Source organism: Eulemur rufifrons, chromosome 9 (genome assembly GCF_041146395.1).
Source record: "Eulemur rufifrons isolate Redbay chromosome 9, OSU_ERuf_1, whole genome shotgun sequence".
Taxonomy (NCBI): Eukaryota; Metazoa; Chordata; class Mammalia; order Primates; family Lemuridae; genus Eulemur; species Eulemur rufifrons.
In genome coordinates, this window is record NC_090991.1 from 9,037,648 (window position 1) to 9,059,991 (window position 22,344).

At 48.7% G+C, this 22,344-nt stretch overlaps 1 protein-coding gene across 1 annotated transcript in view; it reads left to right on the forward strand.

Annotated features, from left to right (window-relative positions):
- Positions 1-22,344, forward strand: part of DNAH2 (dynein axonemal heavy chain 2) — a 98,294-nt gene that overhangs the window by 63,641 nt on the left and 12,309 nt on the right. Inside the window, exons 49-70 of the mRNA XM_069483320.1 lie at positions 889-1,077; positions 1,286-1,371; positions 1,514-1,644; positions 1,782-1,931; positions 2,534-2,701; positions 2,951-3,111; positions 3,689-3,828; positions 5,106-5,238; positions 5,333-5,472; positions 8,686-8,896; positions 9,119-9,235; positions 9,401-9,542; positions 10,689-10,858; positions 10,984-11,100; positions 19,766-19,930; positions 20,464-20,589; positions 20,731-20,879; positions 20,952-21,018; positions 21,156-21,306; positions 21,501-21,649; positions 21,837-21,970; positions 22,137-22,281. Of these exons, the coding sequence (XP_069339421.1) occupies positions 889-1,077; positions 1,286-1,371; positions 1,514-1,644; positions 1,782-1,931; positions 2,534-2,701; positions 2,951-3,111; positions 3,689-3,828; positions 5,106-5,238; positions 5,333-5,472; positions 8,686-8,896; positions 9,119-9,235; positions 9,401-9,542; positions 10,689-10,858; positions 10,984-11,100; positions 19,766-19,930; positions 20,464-20,589; positions 20,731-20,879; positions 20,952-21,018; positions 21,156-21,306; positions 21,501-21,649; positions 21,837-21,970; positions 22,137-22,281 (3,141 nt within the window). The remainder of the gene's footprint in view (positions 1-888; positions 1,078-1,285; positions 1,372-1,513; positions 1,645-1,781; positions 1,932-2,533; positions 2,702-2,950; positions 3,112-3,688; positions 3,829-5,105; positions 5,239-5,332; positions 5,473-8,685; positions 8,897-9,118; positions 9,236-9,400; positions 9,543-10,688; positions 10,859-10,983; positions 11,101-19,765; positions 19,931-20,463; positions 20,590-20,730; positions 20,880-20,951; positions 21,019-21,155; positions 21,307-21,500; positions 21,650-21,836; positions 21,971-22,136; positions 22,282-22,344) is intronic.

Below are 22,344 nucleotides of genomic sequence, written 5' to 3' on the forward strand. Positions count from 1 at the left end.
GGGGCCCAAACAGACTAAGAAAGGTACTGATAGATCCTACAAAGCTGAGTGCTGAAAGCAGTGCCAGGATTAGGGCAAAGCAAGTGAGGTGCTCACCTCCATGCAGAATTTAAGGGGAGGAGTACCAAAAACCTCAGTCATCAGGAGAAATAACATTTTTTTTTTTTTTTTTTTTGAGACAGAGTCTCACTCTGTTGCCTGGGCTAGAGTGCCATGGCATCAGCCTAGCTCACAGCAACCTCGAACTCCTGGGCTCAAGCAATCCTCCTGCCTCAGTCTCCCAAGTAGCTGGTACTACAGGCGTGTGGCAGCATGCCCGGCTAATTTTTATATATATATATTTTTTTAGTTGTCCAGCTAATTTCTTTCTATTTTTTTAGTAGAGACAGGGTCTCGCTCTTGCTCAGGCTGGTCTCGAACTCCTGAGCTCAAACGATCCACCCGCCTCGGCCTCCCAGAGTGCTAAGATTACAGGCGTGAGCCACCGCGCCCGGCCCAGAAATAACATTTTAATGCAATATTTTTTAAAATTAAAATTAATGCCAACAATTCATGGTAAACCAAATACCAAAAGTTTAAAGAAGTACAGCTCAGTACGCTGACCCATATTGGAGCTGAGGCAAAAGAAGTCGATAATCCCGACCCACCTTTATTTAAAATGTTTGCATTTTTGCTCCTCGGGGATATTTTACATTACTTTTGATTTTTAAATATTGTATTAAAATATTATTTATTATTTCTCCTATTTCTGAGTTGGGTGTTTTTTTTTTTTTTTTTTTTTTTGCTGTCCCCTTAAATTCTGCCTGTGAGCCGAGCTCCTCACTCACCTCGGCAGCGCCCTGGCCCTGGCGCGGAGGCCTCGAGAGTGAGTCTGGGGTCTGTTCCTAGGAGTCTCAGATCACCCGCATATTCGGCACCATGATCAACCAGAAGCTTCAGGAGTTTGAGGAGGAGGTGAAGCCCATTGGGAACGTGGTGACTGAGGCCACCTTGGACGTGTACAATACTGTGGTCCAGCGCTTCCTGCCCACTCCTGCCAAGATCCATTACCTCTTCAACCTTCGAGACATCTCCAAGGTGACTCTGGGGCTGACCTTGCCCCTTTGGCTCGGCACAGCCTCCTTGGAGGCATTCTCTTTTTCTCAAAATAAGCCTTGGAACGCATAGCATACTGTGCACTAAAGGTCACCTTCATCCTAAAATGCCATGTTCTCTGGACTTATCCTTAAACCTTCTGGAGGGAATCTCTTTCCTCCCTCCATCCTGCACTCGCTTCTCTTCCCAGGTGTTCCAGGGCATGCTTAGAGCCAACAAGGACTTCCACGACACCAAGTCCAGCATCACACGACTCTGGATCCATGAATGTTTCAGGTGACATGCTTGTGCCCTGGCCAGATTCAAACTTCCTCAGCCTTGCTCCATCCCTGCCGCCCTCACCACTGGCCTGATCCTCCCTTCCCCAGGCCGAGTCCCCACTTTATTCCCAGATCTCACACCAAATCTCTCCCACCAGAGTCTTCTCTGACCGACTGGTCGATGCAGCAGACATGGAAGCCTTCGTGGGCATCATAAGTGACAAACTCGGCACTTTCTTTGACCTCACATTTCATAATCTCTGTCCCAACAAACGTTCTCCTATCTTTGGTGAGCCAGGAGTGTGACTGCTGTGGGCCTGTGACCCTTAGGAGAGTGGGGTTGGAAGGAGAGTTGGGGCGCGGGGCCCAGGGGGGACGTCTGGGGAGGCCCAGGCATTTGAGATTTTGAGCCTTTTCATGGCCCAGGGGACTTCCTGAGGGAGCCCAAGGTGTACGAAGACCTCACAGATCTGACAGTCCTGAAGACAGCCATAGAGAACGCTCTCAATGAGTACAACCTGTCACCCGCTGTTGTGCCGATGCAGCTGGTGCTCTTCCGAGAGGCCATTGAACACAGTGAGCACTTGCTACTCACATCCCCTTCCCCGTCATCCCAATTATGGGGCATTTCTAAGGAAATAGGGATCTCTTTCTGGGTCTCTCCCAAATCAAGTCTCAAAAGTTGCCTTCCTCCCTGGCCCCATATGCCCTTGTGGCAATGGGTGTTTAACGGACAAGGTGGAGGTTAAAAGTTGAATTGCGGCCAGGCACAGCGGCTCACACCTGTAATCCTAGCACTTTGCGAGGCTGAGGCAGGAGGATCGCTTGAGGCCAGGAGTTTGAGACCAACCTGAGCAAGAGCAAGACCCCATCTCTACAAGACAATAGAAAAACTAGCCAGGCATGGTGGTACATGTCCCAACCACTTGAGCTCAGGAGTTTGAAATTGCAGTGAGCTATGATGACGCCACTGCACTCTAACCCTGGCGGTGACAGAGCGAGGCACTGTCTAAAAAAAAAAAAAAAAAGAGTTGCTACCCAGGGCCTTAGCCACCAACTTCTTCCCACACCTCTTGGTTTCTCTACTTCAGTTTCAGGGGTCCCAATCCTTAGCCTAGGGCCTGGGGGGCCCTGAGTTAGCTCAGCTGACTTGTTACCCTCATCACTCCCACCTCCAGTCACACGGATCGTGCGGGTGATTGGACAGCCTCGGGGCAACATGCTCTTGGTGGGCATCGGGGGCAGTGGACGCCAGAGCCTGGCTCGCTTGGCTTCATCCATCTGCGACTACATCACCTTCCAGATCGAGGTCACCAAATACTACCGGAAGCAGGAGTTCAGAGATGGTACGGCCGGACTTCTGAAATGGAGGAGGGTTTGGGGCGAGGAATGAAAGGTCAGGTGCCTGAGTTCCTGTGATAACAGAGAGGAGAGGTGGAAGCCAGAGAGGGAGTGGGCCTGGCCTGAGCTGAGTATAGGATGGCGTGTGCGGCGGGCTGGGGCGGGTTCCTACATCTCGGACAGGAACAAAGCACAGGACAGGGAATCTGAAGTGAGTCTGTTCTGTCTCCTTTCTCCTTCCCTCATCTGGCCAGATATCAAGCGTCTGTATCGCCAGGCCGGGGTAGAGCTCAAGACCACGTCTTTCCTTTTTGTGGACACCCAAATTGCTGACGAATCCTTCCTGGAGGACATTAACAATATCCTCAGCTCAGGCGAGGTCCCCAATCTCTACAAATCTGATGAATTTGAAGAGGTATGATTCCTTCCATGCTCATGACCGGTTGGTTCTTTGGCCTAACTAACCCCTGAAGAACCACCGCTCCCAGTAAATGATACCGTAGCACCCAGCTCACGTCCCACCCCCATAGGGTTGAAGGTCCCCTCCAGGGACTCTACTGGGCAGAGCTGCTTTAAAACCCACACCTTGGGGTTGGGTGTGGTGGCTCATGGCTGTAATCCCAACACTTTGGGAGGCTGAGGCAGGAGGATTGCTGGAGGCCAGAAGTTCAAGACCAGCCTGGGCAACACAGCCAGACCCCATCTCTACAAAAAAAAATTAAAAATTAGCCAGCCATGGTGGCACACGCTTGTGATCCCAGCTATTCGAGAGGCTGAGGCGGGAGGATCACTTGAGCCCAGGAGGTGGAAGTTACAGTGAACTACAATCGAGCTGCTGCACTCCAGTCTGGGCTGCACAGCGAAACACTGTCTCTAAAAAATTTTTTTTTAATTAAAAAAAGCCCACGCCTTGTCAGCCTTGCTTAACCTGCTGCCCCTGCTGACTCTGCCTCTGAAATGTCAGCCCTCTGACCCTGGTGGCTTCTGTCCAGATCCAGTCGCACATCATAGACCAGGCCCGGGCGGAGCAGGTGCCCGAGTCGTCGGACAGCCTCTTCGCCTACCTCATCGATCGCGTGCGGAACAACCTGCACATCGTGCTCTGCCTCAGCCCCGTGGGGGACCCGTTCAGGTGACTCCTGTCACATTCTCCTCTCCCTGTGGGCCCAGCACTCTTCCCACACTGCTCCTCCCTGCTTTTGGCCTCCTGCACCTTCTGGAAGCTACTGTCACACCGACAGCAGGCTCTCCCGCCTGCTCACCCCACTCCTTTCCCATAGACTGTGCCTTCTGTCAGGAAGTGCCCTCAGTAGACACGGGAGTCATCCATTTCCTTTTGGTATGACTAGATTTTTTTTTTTTTTTGGTTGGTGGCTTTTTTGTTTTGTTTTGTCGTTTTTACTCTTAATAATTATGGTAAAAACCACACAACATACAATTTATCATTTTAACCATTTTGAGTGTACAGTTCGGTAGTGTTAAGGCTATTCACACTGTTGTGCATCAGATCTCTAGAACCTTCTCATCTTCCCTAAGTAGTACTCTGTCCTCATTAAACAACTCCCCACCCCCTCCCCCTGGCCCTCGAAACCACCGTTCTGTTCTCTGTCTCTACGAGTTTGACTAATTTAGACACCTCATGTAAGTAGAATCGTGCAGTATTTGTCTTTTTGTGACTTTGCTTATTTCACTTAGCGTTACGTGCTCGAGGTTTACCCATGCGAAGCATGTGACAGGATTTCCTTCTTTCTTAAGGCTGAATAATATTCTGTTGCATTATATATCACATTTTCTTTATCTGTTCTTGATTTGACTAGATTTTTAAGGGCTCAGAAACTAGGAGGAGGTAGAAAACTTGCAGTTTGGGTTACCAGTCTGTTTTTGTGGTTAACATTGACGGTGTATGCTGTGTTTACCGCATGCAGGCACCGTGCTAAGCATTTTACATCACCACCTCTTCGAACCTCTCAATAACCTTTGTTAGTATTTATTGTCATTCCCATTTTAGAGACGAGGAAACTGACATTCAAAGAGCTTAGATACTTTCCCAAGGTCAACACCTAGAAAATGTGGAACCCCATCTTTCTGACTCTAATTAGCCTAATTTAAAAATTAGCCTAATTTCTGAAATGGAGGAGGGTTTGGGGCTAGGAATGAAAGGTCAGGTGCCTGAGTTCCTGTGAAAACAGAGAGGAGAGGTGGAAGCCAGAGAGGGAGTGGGCCTGGCCTGACTGGGGTGTAGGATGGAACAAGGATGTGTAGGATGGGTATAGGAGGAACAAGGAGATGCAGGAGCACGAGGATGCGGCATTCAGGTTCCTAGAGAGCTGGCGGGTGCGTGGCAGGGCAGCCAGCAGCTGGAGCCTGCATCTATGCGTGGACTTTACTGCTTCTCAAAACCCCTCCCAGGAACTGGATCCGCCAGTACCCAGCCTTGGTGAACTGCACAACCATCAACTGGTTCTCGGAGTGGCCCCGAGAGGCCCTGCTAGAGGTGGCTGAGAAGTACCTGGTGGGAGTGGACCTGGGAACTCAGGAGAATGTGAGTCCCTCCTCCCATCTCATCACACCCCGACCTCCCTCCCACGTCCATTCTCCATCTGCCTTTATCTTCCATACCGTATCATTGGCTTCAGATCCACCGGAAGGTGGCCAAGATCTTTGTCACCATGCACTGGTCAGTGGCTCAGTATTCCCAGAAGATGCTGTTGGAACTTCGAAGATACAACTACGTCACACCCACCAATTACCTAGAACTCGTGTCTGGATATAAGAAGTATGAAGGCGAGCGGGGGATGTGGAGGGCTGGGGCTTGGTGTCTTTGGTGAAATGATGTAATGGAAACACCTAGGACCTGGCCATGGGGACCGTCCCAAGAACCTGGGTGCTGATATGGAAGGACAGAGATACAAAGGTCTTAGTTCTGCCCGGGGAAGTTAGTAAGAGAGAGTTGGGGCTTCCTGTGGTTGTGGCCGTCCCTAGAGCCCCCTAGCTATGTTCCCAGGCTCTGACCCCTCTCCACACTCTCTCTGTCCTTGTTTTCTTGAATGATGTGTCTATGTCTTGTTCCAACCACAACGTAACTGGAACATTGCCATAATATAACCAGTCCTTTCCTGTCTGCCTTTGATGTCTTCTAGACTTTCCACCTGTGTGAGACAGAAAAACCAAAGTGTTTTCCCTCCTCTCTGACTCAACACAATACGGTCATCAGTGAGCATCTATGGGGGGGTTGGTTCCAGGATCTCCCACAGACACCAAAATGCTCAAGTTCCTGATTCAGAGTGGTATATATTTGCATATAAACCACACACATCCTTCCAGACACTTTAAATCACCTCTAGATTACTTATAATACCTACTACAATGCAAATGCGATGTAAGTAGCTTGTTATACCATACTGTTTAGGGAATAATGACAAGGAAAAAGGTCTGTACATGTTCAGTACACACACTACTTTTTTCCCCAGTATTTTCTATCCACTGTTGGTGGAATCCATGGATATGGGAAGCTGACTGTACCAGTTCTGGCACCAGATGTGGGGGCATTTTCTCCAGCAGACACTGACTGGGTGTCCTACAGTTTAACTCAATCCTGACACTATCTACCCAGAGTCAGATCCCACATGTTGAGGGCTCAGTCCCACGAGACTGCCCCACTGCAGCTGCCAGTCGCAAGCCCCAGACTGTTTTACGGGTGCTTCTGACTGACTGGCTATAAATTGGGGCTCCCACGACCTCGTCGTACTTAGGTTCAGTTAGCTTGCTAGAGTGGCTCACAGAACTTGGGGAAACACTTTACTTGCTATTGCTGATTTATTGCAAAGAATATTTGAAAAGATACAAATGAACACAGGCTGAGGCTCCTGAGGGTCCCAAGCACAGAGCTTCTGTCCCCCTGGAGTTGGGACATGCCACCCTGCCAGCATGTGGATGTGTTCTTGTTCACCAACCTGGAAGCCCTCTGAACCCTGTCTTTTTGGGTTTTTAAGGAGACTTCATTACAGAGGCGCGATTGATTCAATCATTGGCCATTGGTGATCAACTCAAACTTTAGCCCTGCTCCTCTATCTGGAGATCAGGATGGGGCCTGAAAGCTACAACCCTCTAATCCGTGTGGTTGGTGCCCCTGACAACCAACCTCCAGACACCAGTCATCTCATTAGTATACAAAGACACTTGTCACTTTGGAGATTCCAAGGGTTTTAGGAGCTGTGTGCCAGGAAATGGACTCAAAGACCGAATATATATTTCTTATTATAAATCACAGTGTCACACCACCATTCCCAAGAATTTTTTTCTTTTCTTTTTTACTATCTGTCCATCGCAATTTGTCCTATCCCAAGGATTTTATGTTTATTCATGAAGTTATTGCGTGGGCCCCACTCAATAGCTTAATTTTGTTTTTGTTAACTTAAGTTTTATGTGTATAACACAATGATAATTTGCTTTGAAGCATATAAGAGAAATTTTTAAAAAATTACTGGATTCCATATTTTTTTCTTTGAGACAGAGTCTCACTTTGTAGCCCTGGCTAGAGTGCTGTGGCGTCAGCCTAGCTAACAGAACCTCAAACTCCTGGGCTCAAGTGATCCTACTGCCTCAGCCTCCCGAGTAGCTGGAACTATAGGCATGCACCACCATGCCTGGCTAAATTTTTCTCTATATATTTTTAGCTGTCCATATAATTTCTTTCTATTTTTAGTAGAGATGGGGTCTCGCTCTTGTTCAGGCTGGTCTCGAACTCCTGAGCTCAAACGATCCACCTGCCTTGGCCTCCCAGCATGCTAGGATTACAGGCATGAGCCACCGCGCCTGGCCTAGATTCCGTATTTTTAATCAAGGTGAAGAAAAGCCATTTGCAATAATAATGGTAGTCAACATTTATTCATTCATTTACCACATATTTTTTGAGCACCTACTATATGCCAGGCACTATTCTGGATACTTGTAACATACCAGTGAACAAAATAATGTCCCTGCCTCCCCTGGGTACATAGACTGACATTCTACCTTCTGTTTGCTATTCGTGGGTCCTTGAGATAAACCCTTTACTTGCATTTTTTCACTTAGTCCAGAAAACAACTCACATAGACATTTTTTTTTCCCTGAACAATACTGAAAATGTTTTGAATCAGTTGCCAACATTTTTAAAGTTTCAACTTGGGAGCCTTAGAAAAATCCAGCTTTCTAGCTTCTCTTTAAAAATCAGAAATTGGCCGGGCATGGTGGCTCACGCCTGTAATCCTAGCACTCTGGGAGGCCGAGGCGGGTGGATCGCTCGAGGTCAGGAGTTCGAGACCAGCCTGAGCAAGAGTGAGACCCCGTCTCTACGAAAAATAGAAAGAAATTATATGGACAACTAAAATATATATATACAAAAAATTAGCCGGGCATGGTGACGCATGCCTGTAGTCCCAGCTACTCGGGAGGCTGAGGCAGTAGGATCGCTTAAGCCCAGGAGTTTGAGGTTGCTGTGAGCTAGGCTGACGCCACGGCACTCACTCTAGCCCGGGCAACAGAGTGAGACTCTGTCTCAAAAAAAAAAAAAAAATAAAAAAAAAAATAAAAATAAAAATCAGAAATTGTGGCAATACCGGCCGTGTTCATTCCCACAGAGAAAAAACAGGCTGGAGCCGAGGGCGGGCCGCCCCCTTGGGGCGGGTTAATGTTTTCTGGTTCGCTGCAGCCCACCTGCCTGCTGCACAGCGGGGAACAGGGCAAGACGCTTGGGAGGGGAAACGGGCTGATGGAAACGGCTGACTCTGACAGTGGCATGTAGAATAAGAGCCCAAAAGCAAGAGGACCCGCTGGAAAGCCGTGGGCAATAGTCCACGCAGGGAATGATAAGAGCCTGACCATGATGGTGGTGTGGTAGCAACAGAAGGGAAGATGGGGACTCGGGACACACGGGGCAGGTGGATGATACAGGACACCACTTTCTGGGAGCACAGCCTCTCCGTGCACCTTCTCCTACCCCGTCCCCCAGGCTGCTGGCAGAGAAGCGGCAGGAGCTGCTGGACCAAGCCAATAAGCTGCGGACAGGACTGTTCAAGATCGATGAAACTAGGGAAAAGGTGCAAGTCATGTCGTTGGAGCTGGAGGATGCCAAGAAAAAGGTGGCCGAGTTCCAGAAACAGTGCGAGGAGTACCTGGTCATCATCGTGCAGCAGAAGCGGGAAGCAGACGAGCAGCAGAAGGTGGAGGCTCCAGCGCCAGCCCTGCCCTGCACCCCCAACTCCCACCAGTGGCCCCAGAAGAGGACTCCCCATCTCCACCAGCTACTGGGTCCCCGCCTTGGGGACACCCATCCCACTCCTCACGTTTTCTTTCGCTTTCTCTTTCATCTTTTCCACCAACACTGTCACCCTCACCTTTGCCCAAAGCAGAGACAAAAACCCTTGTCCTCTTTTCATCCCTAGGCTGTAACAGCCAATAGTGAAAAGATTGCAGTTGAGGAAATCAAGTGTCAGGCACTGGCTGACAATGCCCAGAAGGATCTAGAAGAGGCATTGCCTGCCCTGGAAGAGGCCATGCGGGTACCAGGGGCATCTGAAAGGATGGGAGCCAGGAGCAGGGAGCCCAGGGAAGGGAATGGGGAAGTCCCTGGGGAAGTGAGAAGAGGTGGCCCTGTCTCCATAAGGGCCTGCCTTACCACCTGAGCCGCCTCTGGCCCTGCTCCCTCAGTGAATCCCTTTCCGCAGGCCCTGGAGTCTCTGAACAAGAAGGATATAGGAGAGATCAAGTCTTACGGACGGCCCCCCGCCCAAGTGGAGATCGTGATGCAGGCAGTCATGATTCTTCGAGGAAATGAGCCCACGTGGGCAGAGGCCAAGAGGCAGCTAGGTGAGCTGGCGAGTGTGAGACAAACGACTGCAGTTCACGCAGTGTTTGTGTGTCATCGGCCGCCAGACTCCCGGAGAGAGAGGGGTGGACGGGGCATCTTACTCTCCTTCCAGAGCACAGAGCCTCACAGGAAGTAGAAGACAGAAATATCAGCTAAGATTCTTTGGTTGTTGCTAGTATTTTCGGGCTTTTTACAAAGTTATCTATTTCTTTTCATTAAAAAAAGAAAAAGCAAAAGCTACATTTCTTATCCCTTTTAGAATTTAATTATTAAGCATGAAATAAAAAAATGATTCTTTGGTTGTACATAACAGAAAACAGCTCATCTTAATACAGACCATCCCCAGCTTACAATGGTTCAACTTATGATTTTTCGCCTTTACGGTAGTACCCATATAATCATTCTGTTTTTCACTTTCAGTGCAGCATCCAATATATTACATGTGATATTCAACACTTTATTGTAAAGTAGGCTTTGTGTCAGATGATTTTGCCCAACCGTAGGCTAATGTAAGTGTTCTGCGCACGTTTAAGGTAGGCCAGGCCAAGTTATGATGTCTGGTAGGTTAGGTGTATTAAATGCATTTTTGACTTATGATATGTCCAACTTACAATAGGTTTATAGGAACACAACCCAATCATAAGTCAAGGAACATCTACATAAATACTAAAAGGAAAATTGTCCTAAAGATATAAGAATGTATTGCAGAATCCAAGGGCAGGAATGCCTTGGGACCCCCAGAAGGGACAAGGATCAGAAAATAGAAGACAGGACTCTTGTGTTTCATCTTGTGGTTTTCTCTTCTTGGGTTCCCATGGTAGAATATAGCCTGCGACCTTGGCTTGGTGACCCTTGCCCTAGAAGAAAGTGCAAAGTGTAGAGAAAGAATGAGGTGTAGGGTGGCTTGGCCAAGTATTAAAGGCAAGTGATGGGAGATAAACTAGGAGGCTTGAAGAGGGCTCTGGGGGCTGGCAGGTGCCTAGAGAAAGGAGCATGTTCAGAGGGAGGAAGTGAGGACTAGGTCAGATGTTTTAGGAAATGAGCCAGGAAAATTGTGGCTATGAGCTTGAGCAGTGGAGGTAAAACCTGGACAGGGAGGATGGAATTAGGCTCTCTGGCTGAAGCTCCTAATTTTGATCCTACAGGGGAACAGAACTTCATCAAGTCACTGATCCACTTTGATAAAGACAATATCTCAGATAAGGTTCTGAAGAAGATCGGGGCCTACTGTGCCCAGCCTGACTTCCAGCCTGATATCATCGGCCGCGTCTCCCTGGCTGCCAAGTCCCTGTGCATGTGGGTGCGGGCCATGGAGGTAGGCGGTGGCTGGGCTGGGTTGGGGGGAGGGCTGACGCACGGACCCGAGGGAAGGAAGAATCACTGCTGGGTGACTGGGGTCTGGGTCGGGGCGACCCTCGCAGCCTTGCTGTCTCCTTGCAGCTGTATGGGCGGCTGTATCGGGTGGTAGAGCCCAAACGGATCCGAATGAATGCCGCCTTGGCCCAGCTTCAAGAGAAGCAGGCAGCGCTCGCTGAGGCCCAGGAGAAGCTGCGGGAGGTGAGCCTCACAGTCCCTCCCCCTGATTTCTGGGACGCTTCATTGCCATTTTCCCCCATCTAATTCTACTTCCATTTCTCACATCCTACCTTCCTCCAGTCTTGTCTCCCTCCCACTCTGTGCTCTGTTGAGATTGGGCTGCCCCTGGCTCAGAAAGCTAAGCTGATTGCAGAGGTTAAAAAGGCTTAGAGAGCGCTGTGACCAGGAGCCCTTCCAAAGATTGACTTGGGAGGTGGCAACCTCTGTCACAACCTGTGGAGATGGACCCTGAGATTTCAACTGATGAAATCCGTGTGGCAAATCGGTCTTTGCCAGGGACATGGGTCAAGAGTGTCTACATCCCTGTTGTGGACTGGGAACAAAGTGAAGGTGTCTATGTGTGTGCTTGGGTGGGGACAGTGTTGCCCTGGAGGCCAGGTGGGGGTTACTGTGAGTAGGCAGGATGACCCAGAATTTGATTTCTTAGAAGATATTTGCACAAGTAACTCTCAAACCAGGCACTATTATCAAAAGAATTCTTCCAGTCTACCCCTTGATTCTTTTGGTCATTGATTTAGTAGCTAATACTACTATCTCCCCATGGTAATACAGTCACATGGTTTGAAATTCAAAAGGTACAAAACTCTTTGCAATAAGAAGTTTCCCGGCCATGCATGGTGGCTCATGCCTGTAGTCCCAGCTACTTGGGAGGCCAAGGTAGGAAGATCACTTGAGCCCAGGAGTTTGAGGTTGCCCTGAGCTGTGATGATGCCACTGCACTCTAGCCTGGGTGACAGTGAGACCTTGTCTCAAAAAAAAAAAGAAGTTTCTCTCCTACCTTCTGCTCTCTAGCCACCCAGGTTCCCTCCCTAAAAGCAACCAATATTACAAATTCTTGTTTATCCATCTAGAGGCTATGCTTATGTAAGCATATATATGTATATTTCATTTTTTATATTATACCCACTGTTTTGCACCTTCCTGTCTTATTTACTTGTGAGCTGAAGATTGTCCACATCAGTACAGAAAGAGTTTCTGGTTTCTTTTTACTGCTGCGTGATATTCCAGTGGGTGGCTACACCATCATCTATTTAACTGCTTCCCTTTTTTTTTTTTTTTTTTGAGACAGAGTCTCACTCTGCTGCCTGGTCTAGAGTGCCATGGCGTCAGCCTAGCTCACAGCAACCTCTAACTCCTGGGCTCAAGTGATCCTCCTGCCTCAGCCTGCCTGGCTAATTTTCTCTATATATTCTTAGCTGTCCATATAATTTCTTTCTATTTTTAGTAGAGACGGGATCCTGCTCTTGCTCAGCCTGGTCTCGAACTCCTGACCTCAAACAATCCACCCTCCTCGGCCTCCCCAGAGTGCTAAAATTACAGGCGTGAGCCACCGCGCCCGGCCCAACTGCTTCCCTTTGATGGACATACTCATCATTTCCAACCTTTCGATCTTCACTTGTCCTCTTTATTGATGGTGTCTTTATAGAGAAATTTAAAATTTTTATATAATTGAAGCTGGTCATATAATTTCAAGATGTTTTACCTAAAACCAGCTATGGAAAACATCCAGGGCCAGCCTTCTCAGATTGGATGAGGAGCCTGAGGTTTAGTGAGATTAAGGGACTTGCCAAGGTCGCTGGCTAGTTGGGGTTAGACCCCAAGTTTCCTGACTCCATGCCACACTGGCCCTGGTTTTCCTGCTGCAGGCATCCTTTCCGGCAGCAGCGAGGGTACCCCCGAGGCCTCTCCGCCAGGCTGGGTGGGTGGGCTCTGCCTGCACCTGCTTCTGCACTGCCACCTCCCAGCCTCCAAGGAACCCTCACTCTTTTACTCTCTTTTTTTCCAAATGTGAATAATTACAGGTGTGGCAATTGATTTGGAAAAGTTTCTCACCTAAATAGGCCAAATAATTAGGGGTAGTTACCTTTGTATGTGAAAATTGGGATCTCTGGGGTCCACTGCCAACAACATCATTCATTGGACAAACATTTCCAGAGCACCCAGTGTTAGGTCTCCTGGTGGAGGCTCCACACCCACACTTGGGGACCCCTAATGGGTGAGAGAAAGCAGATAGGGAAACAAAATTTCACCTTTGTTACTGATGAAGCCTGCGAGGTTTGAGAGTCAAATGCACCTTTTAACAGAAGCTCAGAACTGGGCACTGTGCTGATATCTGGGCCCCATCCCAGGCCAGTGAAGTGACAGTCCCTAGCAGAGCCTGGAATCAGCATCTCAAAAGCCTTCCTGTCAGCGCCAACCAGAAGCGGGAAAGCCAGGGTGGGGTACTAGGGCCCAGGTCTGGAAAGAGGCTCAGAGCCCAGCTCTATTACATATCAGTACAAATCTTGAGTAAATAGTTTCAGCCATTACCCACGTGTTTGGGGCCCTGAAAATATATTTTCCACAGGCCCAATTCTGTTATGCAACAAGTGTTACTAACCACTGGCTTAGATATCGTTTCAGAAGGCTCTGAAATAGGTCAGAACAGAATCTTAATCTACTTCAAGGCAACTGTATCCCCAAGGTTGAAAATTCACTTTTTTCCCTATTTAGCATTCCCTATTATGTCTAGTCCCATTGTCCAACATAACGTATCAGAGGCTTTGCAGTGCAATTAAATGGTAGTATTAAAGTGCTATTAATAGAATAATAAAAATACACACAAATTTGAATACAACCCACAGGGAGAAGCTAAATATCAAAAATTAAATCCCTTTGTGAACTAAAGTTCAAAGAAATGAAAATCTGAAATAAAATGACCTTGCTTTTGTGAGTTCAAAATCTAGAATCCAACATTCTTGAGTTCAAGTCCCCAAACTATCCTCCCTAATTTCTTGTTCTGCTCAGTCTCTAGCTGAGGAGATGTTTTAGTCCAAAATACTGTAACAAAATACTGGGTAATTTATAAACAACAGAAATTTATTTCTCACAGTTGGGGAGGCTGGGAGGTCCCAAGATCGAGGCATGTACAGATTCGGTGTCTGGTGATGGTGCCTGCTTCGTGTCCTCATGTGGCAGAAAGGACAAACAAGCTCTTTCAGGCCTCCTTATAGAGACACCCAACCCATTCCTGAGGGCTCCACCCCCGTGACCTAACCACCTCCCAGAGGCCTCACCTCCCAACACTACTGCACTGGGGATTAAGTGTCAACATACGAATCTGGGGGGACGCGAACATTCAGACCATAGCAGGGGTTCTCTGGGTAGACCTGTTTTCTTAAGCTAGAACCTGGGCTGTTTGTCCCTGTGAAAGCATATAGTTCCTCAGGACCTCAGAGGCTGTATGAGTTCAAAATAAAGTCTCTTGTGAACATCACTTGAGAATAAAAAAGAATCCAAGGAGTTAATAAGGCATATGTGACTTCCAGATAAAATTATGTTACAAAAAAACAGTTTTTTTTTTTTATTTTTTTTATTTTTTTTTTTTTGAGACAGAGTCTCACTCTGTTGCCCGGGCTAGAGTGAGTGCCGTGGCTTCAGCCTAGCTCACAGCAACCTCAAACTCCTGGGCTCAAGCGATCCTCCTGCCTCAGCCTCCCGAGTAGCTGGGACTACAGGCATGCGCCACCATGCCCGGCTAATTTTTTGTATATATATATTTTAGTTGTCCATATAATTTCTTTCTATTTTTAGTAGAGACGGGGTCTCACTCTAGCTCAGGCTGGTCTCGAACTCCTGACCTCGAGCGATCCACCTGCCTCGGCCTCCCAGAGTGCTAGGATTACAGGCGTGAGCCACCGCGCCTGGCCAAAACAGTTGTTATTGTTGCAAAAGACCATAGTAGAAACCCAATGATATTTGAGAGAATGAGGATGCATGGAGGAAACGTTGGTTTTAAGTTCATCAGAATATCAGTTATCTGGAAACCATGACCTGTGAACTCAAATTTAACTGGGAGAAATCTCTAGCAACAGATTAATATCAGAGATACAACCCAACCAGTAAGCATTTACTGTATCGGAGTGGTTGGAAATCCACATATGTGTACCTTCTTTTTGGGGGGAAAGGTGATTGTGGTAAAATGCACATAAAATTTATCATTGTGATCATTTTAAAGTGTGCGATTCAGTGGCCTTAAGTACCTTCACCATGTTGTGCAGCCATCACCATTATTTAGTTCCAGAACTTTTTCATCACCCCAGATGGAAATCTTGTGTCTATCCTTTTAATTTCAGTTTCCCCCCTTGAGCTCTGGGTTCCCTGTCCCGTGTCATGATCAGGCTTGGTCAGTCTGTGCCACAGCGGCTAGTATTGTTGCCTCTCTTTGTGGAATTGCTGAGGCCACGAAAACTGCCTCTTAGGAAAGGTTTTCACCTCTTCCCTACACTTATTTTACTGGAAAGCTACCTTCAGCAGACTCCTGAACTAAAGCTGCTGTTGACGCTGCTGAAGGCTGTGCCCCAGGACCCTGTGGGGAACAAACCCTCTGCCACATGTGTCTCAAGACATGGCTTTCCTCTACCTCTGAATCCCCTAAGTTGCTTGGGCATGACCCCTAATACCTGCATGCCCACCTCCCCAGCTGTGTCAGGCGACTCTCAGCCCACATGCCTGTGGATAAACCACATGGATTTAAGGATTTTAACCACAATTGACTCCTTAGCACCAAATAAAAAAATTGAATAACACATAGTTGATCTAATGCTGTCTACCTAGGCCTGGCAGCAACCATTTGAAACCAGAACCTGCTAGGTGCAGTGGCTCACACCTGTAATCCCAGCACTTTGGGAGGCCAAAGCAGGAGGATCACTTGAGGCCAGGAGTTTGAGACCAGCAAGGACAACATAGTGAGACCCCCCCTCTACAAAAAAATTTAAAAATTAGCCAGGTGTGATGCTGCACATGTATAGTCCCGGCTACTTGGGAGGCTGAGGTGGGAGGATCGCTTGAGCTCAAGAGTTGGAGGCTGCAGTGAGCTGTGATGGAGCCACTGCACTCCAGGTTGGGTGACCGAGTGAGATCTTGTCACTAAAAAAATAAAAAAATAAAAAATAATAAAATAAAACCAGAACCTGGTTTTGCGCAAAATTTGACAGCCTTGCAGTTTAAAAGCAGCAAATCTAATATTCTGTCCATCAGTGTCTAAAACATAATCCAGCTCCACTTCGACCTAGTCGGCAATATCAGGCCAGGCCGTTTTGTGTTGTAAGCTATAGCAGCCTTTATCCCGAGATCTCACACCTCTTAGTTAAGGCCACCCTGAAGGCCCACGTCTTTCCTTTGCCCAGGTCTGAGTGACCCAAGCCCAGTTTCCTTGAAGCTGCCCTGCTTCATACGGTCCTTCCTCTCTAGAAACAGCCACTCACTTGTGGACAAAACTGCGATCATTTGACAAGGTCAGAATAACACATGATCAGCTTAAAGCCTGTCACCCAGGCTATCTGGTTAAAAGTCAACCACACAAAAGTAAATAAACCACCTGACCTAATATGAGCCTCTACATATCCCCTAAGTCAAAACACCTGTCCACACCCATGAACCCGAACCCCACCCAAAGCTTCTTAATGGTAAGGTTTTTGGATGGTCGGCGCCAGAGAAAGAAAGACGAGTGGAGTTGAAAGGGATAAGTAAAGAGGCTTTATTGGAGCACTCCTGGGTGAGGGTAATGGCTCCCAAGAGAGGGGGGCCCGGGCGAGGTTCTCAGGTCCCCGGGGAGAGGGGCCTGAGAAGTTGCACCGCCCGGAAGTCTTGTGTGGGCTTATATATGTTTTAGAGCTGGAGGATGGGGGTCTTTCTGTTCCGTTATGGTTTTAGGGTGGGTATTGAGAACTAGGAGGGGCAGGTCTCGTGGGCTTCTTCTTTTTTTCATTAGGGAGGGGAGGGGTGCCCGCCACCAGCCTTACATTAATGTTTTTTGTTTTTTTTTCCTGGCCTGAAAATATACTCTTGAGGGGATCCAAGAGCTAGCAGTCTTCTTCTATGCCTAGGTTCTAAACAAATTGAGAAATAAAAGATGTTTGGCCAAAATGTCACCTTTGTCATCTGTAGAGGCATAGGTTGAAGGATGTGGCTGACATCTGTGGGCAAGTGGCCCCACCAGTAGTGACCTCATATTTAGAGAGAATCACCCAATCTCAGGTGATGCTGGGCCAAACAGGCCTCCCAAACCCTGGAGGGGCCGAGGGGAACTTGTACTTTCTGGGGTGCAGCTCACTCCTAAAAGGAAAGGATCTGATTTCAGTGGAACATTCCTAGCTTGTTCTTCCTAATTCTACCAGTCAGAGCGGTCACGACCTCCCCTGGAGAAGGTGTGAGTAAAAGGGTGGAAGAAGTCTTCCAACATGGAAATGACTTACCAGGACAAAAAATTATAACAAAACCTGATCCTGGGATTGTGGGGGGCAGGGTGGGGGGGAGCCAGAGATCATTCGGGTTATAGAGAAGAACTTAAAAAGCAGACTTAATCCAACTGATATCATCCAAAAGCAATTAAAGAAGAAATTACACCCAGAAAACAGGAATAGAATGGTAAGGGAAAAAAGTCAAAACAGATAAAGAAAGATTTCTGGGAAATTTAAAAATTGTCAAAGTATGACATTCAGTTCAAGGGTGGGAAGATAGGAATATAATACAAAAAGACAGAAAATATGAGAGAGACATGAGTCACACTCCAACCAAAAGCGAAAATACATAATCAAAGGTAATATAAAAATGCTTCCTTCCTTCATATTATTTATCTAAAAAAAAAAAGAAAAGAAAATACTTACCAACCGGTTTGGCCTGTGCATGACCTATGAGAAGGTGCCTCCACCAGGAGTTCGAGACCAGCCTGAGCAAGAGCGAGACCCCGTCTCTACTAACAACAGAAAACATTAGCAGGGCATGGTGGCACATGCCTGTACTCCCAGCTACCTGGGAGGCTGAGGCAAGAGGATCGCTCGAGCCCAGGAGTTTGAGGTTGCAGTGAGCTAGGCTGACACCACGGCACTCTAGCTCGGGTGACAGAGCGAGACTCTGTCTCAGGAAAAAAAAAAAAATTTAAATTTAAAACCACAAAGTGATTAATATATTTTTAAAATGATGGCATAAGTTAGTATTCACAGATATGGAAGTTACTACCAGAAGAAATAAAAAGAGAAACAGTTAAAAAGTAGTTTGCCTCAGAGGAATGGGTTGGGTGTGGGAGAGGCGGATTACAGGACATGCTTTCCCTATAACCTCTTTTATATTATTTGGGTTTGCAACGCTGTGCATATATTTCTTGTAGAAAAAATAGAAACAATGAAAACAACAAAGCCACATGGAAAAATATAGAACCATCCAATGGGCTGGATGCCTCCCCATCGACAAATCTCCCTGGGAAGCCAAATTATAATCAGGATGTTGCTACTGATCAGGACTCGGCACAGGGAAAGGGTCACACGATCCTAGTGACAGGCAGGCAAAGACCACTGGATGCATCAGCTCTATCAAGGCTGGACCCGACACCCATGTACAGGGTGCAGGGCACCCATCTCCCTGTGGGGCCCCGGCCAGCATTGCTCTGCGTGGCCCAGCTGGCCGAGCCCCTTCTGAAGGACACCGTCTTTCTTTAGAGTAATGTTAGAAGCCTTCTAATATTATTACATTGCTACCAAGGCCAGACCTATAAGCCATCCTGTCATTTGAAGGTGGCATTTTGAATCTCCACTTTATTTTAAAGAGTGCTTTTGGAGCATTATCTATCCTATTTCCAAGTGCTTGGGTGCTGCTTGCGTACCACGTTGGAGGCACTGCGATGCCGCCCACATCGCCCTTGCACACAGCAACACACAGCAGGCTCCGAAGCCTGACACTTACCAGGCACCACTCTGTAAGGAGAGCTACTTCTACTTTATACTAGTGGCACTATTCCCACGATGGCTGCCTCTCCCAGCGGGGTGGTGGCAGGCAAGGAAACTAAGGTTTATCGTGTGTCTGCTCTGTGTCACCCAGCCCCACTTTCCTCATGATGAAAAGGACAGGATACAGTCTGTGCCCAGCCATGATTGCTGCTGGTGGCTCAGGCACACACGGGGTCTTGGAGAAGGCTCTATGGGTTCTCTGCTTCAGATTTCACTGATATATTTGGGCCTCAGCAGAGCCCACAGGGTGGCAATGAGCTGAGAGAGGTTACTCTAGTATATGTAGCCCTTCCCAGGCCACCATCTCTGGTGTGTGACCCTGGACTTTGTCCTTTTACTTTTTCTTTTCTTTTATTATTATTTTTTTCCATCTAAAGTATGACCATAGGGTCCTTTTTCTTGAATGGATTTCCTCTTTCTCTTTCTAACAGCTCTTGGGTTCATTTCTAGCTTTTTCTTCCTCGTTCAAGATTCCACCTCAGGTATGGCCTCTGGCATGGAGCAACACTCATTTTTGTGCTCTCCGGCCTTCTCTTGCCAACACATCTGTGCGGTTTATTGTGCTTCAGGAGGCCTCTGTCTCCCACCAGCCATGGGTTTCATGACTGAATAGTTTCTGGGCTCTATGAAAGGGAGTGGAAGGAAGGGAAAGAAAACTTATCACATGCATTTGATCTCATTTGCTCCTTGCGACAACACTATCGGGTAGGTATTATCCTTATTTTACACATGAGGAAACTGAGGCTCAAAGAGATTAATTTACCCCAGGTCACCCAGCTACAAAGTGGCAGAGTCATGGTTTGAAGCAGACCCGTCTGGCCGCAGGTGCTGTGTCTGATGCCTGGCACTCTGATCCCTCCCAGGTGGCCGAGAAACTGGAGATGCTGAAGAAACAGTACGACGAGAAGCTGGCGCAGAAGGAGGAGCTTCGCAAGAAGTCCGAGGAGATGGCGATGAAGCTGGAGCGAGCCGGGATGCTGGTGTCTGGGTTGGCTGGCGAGAAGGCCCGCTGGGAGGTGACGGTCCAGGTGGGATCTCTCGTACCACCTGGCTCTGCTTTCACTCTGCCCCCCAGTTCCGAGAGACCCATTCCCTTTAGGTTGAGGGACAGTCAGAGAAAATAGGGACACTTGGGTGTAGGGAACTCCAGGAATAGGGGGGTGGGAGCTCTCCCCCTCCCTCCTCGCCGTTGGTGAGAACAGTGGAAGGAAAGGCCTTCTGCTCCCGCAGGGACCTGCTTCAGTGTTAGGTTGGGCTGCAAAACGCACACAAGGACTCACGACACAGCCCACCGACCTGATAGAAAACAGACATGGCACATCTTGTCTCTACCCTCCGTGAGCTCCTGGCTTTGCAAAAAGGGTAGACCTTATCACCAGAATGTAAACATTGCTGTCAGAAATGGGGAACTCGAAAGTAATTAGAACCAGGTTGGAGTTCTCAGAACGCAAAGGTTTAGGCGAGGGGAACAATCCCTTTGATAGAGATAGTGCCCAGAGGACACTGTGTCTCCCAGAGCGCTGGGGACCCTGCAGGCTCACATCTCCCTCCTGCCCACCAGGGCCTGGAGGAGGACCTGGGCTACCTGGTGGGCGACTGTCTCCTGGCAGCTGCCTTCCTGTCCTACATGGGCCCCTTCCTGACGAACTACCGGGACGAGATTGTCAACCAGATCTGGATCAGGAAGGTGAGACGGGGCACAGGTGTGAGAAGCGGGCTCTCGGAGTGGGCTCTGAGACCAGGGCTCTGGGGAATAAGATGCAGAGAAGGGGCAGGGAATGCTGGACACAGGTCTTCAGGCTGAAGTTTGGGGCTTTTCTCTCCCCAGATCTGGGAGCTTCAGGTTCCTTGCTCACCTCGCTTTACCATTGATAACTTCCTGACCAATCCTACCAAAGTCCGGGATTGGAACATCCAAGGGTTGCCCTCTGACGCCTTCTCCACTGAGAACGGCATCATAGTCACCCGGGGCAACAGGTGAGGATGCTGCTGGAGTGGGAGGCAGGGCGGGAGCTGAGTCTGGCTTCTGACCCACACCTGCCCCTTCAGGTGGGCGCTGATGATCGATCCTCAGGCCCAGGCCCTGAAATGGATTAAGAACATGGAAGGAAACCAGGTATACGTCTGGGCACCTGATTTTGTCCCCCAAGTAGAATGTCTCCCCAAGCTTTGTCTCCTCCTGAGGTCCTACCCTTGGACCATTGTCTCTTTCATATCCTCAGTGTTTCTTCCATGCTCCCCCTTGCTGTCTAGGGCCTAAAGATCATCGACCTTCAGATGACTGATTATCTGCGAGTTCTGGAACAGGCCATTCAGTTTGGATACCCAGTGCTGCTCCAGAACGTGCAGGAATATCTGGACCCCACACTCAACCCTGTGCTCAACAAATCTGTAGCTCGAATTGGTCAGGGCCCAGGCTTACGGTGGGGCTGACCGTGGGACCCGGGTGGGAAGGGCAGGTTCTTTGGCTGTGTCCTCTACTCACCTGTCCCTGCATTTAGACAGCCCTGGGCTGGGCCCTTTGGGGCAGGCTGAGTCACTGCCACCGGATGCTGGTGGGTAGTGGGTGGGCCCTTACCGTGTCACCCGGGGACGCAGGTGGTCGGCTGCTCATGCGCATTGGAGACAAGGAGGTGGAATACAACCCCGATTTCCGTTTCTACATCACCACCAAGCTCTCCAACCCCCACTACAGCCCAGAGACCTCAGCCAAGACCACCATCGTCAACTTTGCGGTTAAAGAACAGGTGGGTGAGGGCTGATGCCCAGACTGAGCTAGGGTGAAGCAGGAAGGGCTATAGGGTTTGGAAGGATCAAGAAAAAGGCTAAGCTTGTGTTGGGCAGCTGGGGATAAGAGTCTTGGAAGGAGTAAAGGGATGGGGAGGGTGAAGATCACAGGAGTGAGCCCCTCACCCTGAATCCTGGTGGCCCCAGGGCCTGGAGGCCCAACTGCTGGGCATCGTGGTTCGGAAGGAGCGACCAGAGCTGGAGGAGCAGAAGGATTCGCTGGTCATCAATATCGCTGCCGGCAAGAGGAAGCTCAAGGAGCTAGAGGATGAGATTCTTCGGTGAGACCTCGCCTCCGCCCAGCCACTGTCCCGTTAGCCCACTCCCAGCCAGCACCCAGCTGGCCCACCCGCAGGCAGAGCCAGCATCCCAGGGGAGTGACAAGCGGTCCCTTCCTCCAGCCACTACCCCAACGCCTTGACCCATGTGCCTCTTGGCTTTCTCCAGGCTGCTGAATGAGGCCACAGGCTCCCTGCTAGATGACGTGCAGCTGGTGAACACTCTGCAGACCTCCAAGGTAACTGCCACGGAGGTGACTGAGCAGCTGGAGACCAGTGAAACCACGGAGATCAACATCGACTCAGCCCGAGAGGTGAGCTCTGCACTCTCCAGCCCCACTCGCCACCGGCTAACAGGAAGCAACATGATCGTGTTG